This window comes from Arachis duranensis, chromosome 1 (assembly GCF_000817695.3).
Source record: "Arachis duranensis cultivar V14167 chromosome 1, aradu.V14167.gnm2.J7QH, whole genome shotgun sequence".
NCBI classification, from domain to species: domain Eukaryota; kingdom Viridiplantae; phylum Streptophyta; class Magnoliopsida; order Fabales; family Fabaceae; genus Arachis; species Arachis duranensis.
The window spans coordinates 62835187-62837863 of record NC_029772.3 but is presented as its reverse complement, the minus strand read 5'-3'; the positions used below and the strand labels follow the sequence as shown (position 1 = coordinate 62837863).

The 2677-nt window shown below is 41.7% G+C and overlaps 1 protein-coding gene across 1 annotated transcript; it reads left to right on the top strand.

Annotated features, from left to right (window-relative positions):
* The first annotated feature begins 320 nt into the window (after nucleotides 1-320).
* On the top strand, nucleotides 321-1409 carry LOC107489564 (uncharacterized). The gene has a single exon (XM_016110315.1). It carries the CDS (start codon nucleotides 321-323, stop codon nucleotides 1407-1409), a length of 1089 nt encoding a protein of 362 aa, XP_015965801.1.
* The last annotated feature ends 1268 nt before the right edge of the window (nucleotides 1410-2677 follow it).

Genomic DNA, 2677 nt, shown 5'->3' with positions numbered 1-2677 from the left:
TACAGGCTTATATTTATTAATTAATAATACAAAAAAGGAAAAACAAGTTGGTAACATTCAATTTCTAGTATGATCTAGACATGCTAGAAGTTGGGTCGTTACAATTTGGTATCAGAGCGATTCTTCCTGTTAGAGCCTGGGGAATGGACTGAATAATGCTTTATTGCATGCTCTGTGGTGTGTCTCATGCTTATAGGGTATCTATGTGATATGTGTTGCATGAATGTCTTTGTGCTTTCATTCTGATAATGTTCATGCCCAACTTGAGGTATTAAGACTGATCACCTTGGTATTGATTGTTTGGTGTGAACAGAATCAGGATGCCTCCACGGAGACGTAGCGATCGGGAAGGGTCTACTATTAACAATCCGCCGCGAAACGATGATAATCTGTTTGCTGCGATTCACGCTATGGCTGAGGCTGTGCGTGAAATGGCGACTGCTACTACCCGAGCAGTTAACCGTCTGGGGGAACGTAATAGAGAGCATAACAATGACCGTAATGGTGAGAATGGTAGGAACGGTGATGGAGATAACATGAATCATCATAGGCCTATGACATTAGCTGCTTTCTTGAAAGTTAATCCACCGAAGTTCAAGGGTACGACTGTAGCAACTGAAGCTGATAATTGGTTCCGAGGCATAGAAAGGTCCTTGAGGGCACAGCATGTCCCGGAAAAACAGTATGTAGAATTTGCTACTTATATGTTGGAAGGGGATGCTCAGCACTGGTGGCAGGGCATTCAACGTTTACTGCAGCAAGATGAGGGTAATATTTTGTGGAATGTTTTCAAAGAAGAGTTCTATATGAAGTACTTTCCTAGAGCTACTCGTGAGGCAAAGGAGATGGAGTTGATGCAGTTAAAACAGGGAAGTATGTCTGTTGCTGAGTATACAAGGAAGTTTGAGGATTTATGTCATTTTTCCAAGGTTTGTCAAGGGAATCCAGCAGATTTCGAAGAGTGGAAATGTTTGAAATTTGAAGGAGGACTCCGTGAAGATTTGTTGAACTCAGTGGTTCCATTGGAAATACGGAATTTTGCGGAGTTGGTTAATAAGAGTCAGCTAGTAGAGGACTGTGCTAAGAAGATAGCTGCAGCCCGGATGAATCGCCTAGGATCTTCTTTTCAAAATTATAATCGGTATACAACTCCTCAGGGAAGGAATTTTAAGCAGGGAGCAATGCCTTCACGAAGGTACAATCAGAATAGAAATGTTCATGCACGTCCTATAGGAGGGAATGGAGGAAGAATGAGACAGGATATGGGTAAGCGACCTCAGCAGGCGCAGATGCGACCAGTATGTAGGCAGTGTGGAAAGGAGCATGGAAGTAGACCTTGTCAGCTTACAGGAATTATCTGTTTTTCTTGTGGTCAGCCTGGTGTCCGAAGAAGCCAGTACAAGGAATAGATAGGCCACGACAGCAAGGACGTGTGTTTGCTATGACTGCTGATGACGTAATGAAATCAGATTCCCTAATCCAAGGTCAGTGTTATGTCAAATCTCGACTCTTAACTGTACTGTATGACTCTGGTGCATCACATTCATTTATTTCCGAGACTGTTGCGCATGAGTTGGGATTAGATTTCACCATGTTAGATTATAATCTAATTGTTCGTACACCCACATCTCAAAATGCCTTGACTAGTCAAGTATGTCAACAGGTGCCTTTTGTTATTGAGGCTAGGACTTTTATACATGACCTGGTTTGTTTGCCTTTGTGTGGTTTAGATATTATCTTAGGTCTAGATTGGTTGTCTAAGCATCATGTTTTCCTTGATTGTTTTAAACGAATTGCTATATTTCCATCATCTGAAATGCACACTGAACCAGTTGAGTCTTGTACTTTCTATTTGAATTCCCTAAGAGTTATTTCTAGTAATAGTGGGTTAGAGGGTTACGTTCTACTATCGGCTAGCTCAGAAACTAATGAACAAGACTTGGAGCAAATCCGAGTGGTGAAGGAGTTTCTTGATGTTTTTCTGGATGATATACCTGAGTTTCCACCTCAGAAAGAGATAGAGTTTAGTATTGATCTGGTTCCTAGAGCCGGACCAATTTCTATAGCACCGTATCGGATGTCACCATTGGAACTAGCAGAGTTAAAGAAGCAGTTGGATGAATTGCTGGGGAAGAAGTTTATTCGTCCGAGTGTATCACCATGGGGAGCTCCAGTGTTACTAGTAAAGAAGAAGGATGGTGGAATGAGGTTATGTGTGGATTATCGGCAATTGAACAAGATCACAATCAAGAACAAGTATCCACTCCCAAGGATAGATGATCTGATGGACCAGCTGAGAGGTGCGATAGTATTCTCGAAGATTGATTTGCGGTCAGGTTACCATCAAATCCGGGTGAAGGAATCAGATATACCTAAGACTGCCTTTCAAACTAGGTACGGTCACTATGAGTATACGGTTATGTCCTTTGGACTGACTAATGCTCCTGCTGTATTCATGGATTATATGAATCGCATTTTTTGTCCGTATCTAGATCAGTTTGTGGTAGTCTTTATAGATGATATCCTCATCTATTCCAAGACAGAAGAAGAACATGGAGAGCATTTGAGGATTGTGTTGCAAATATTAAGAGCACAGAAGCTATATGCGAAATTGTCGAAATGTGAGTTTTGGGCGACAGAAGTGGCATTCTTGGGACATGTGATCACACGAGATGGT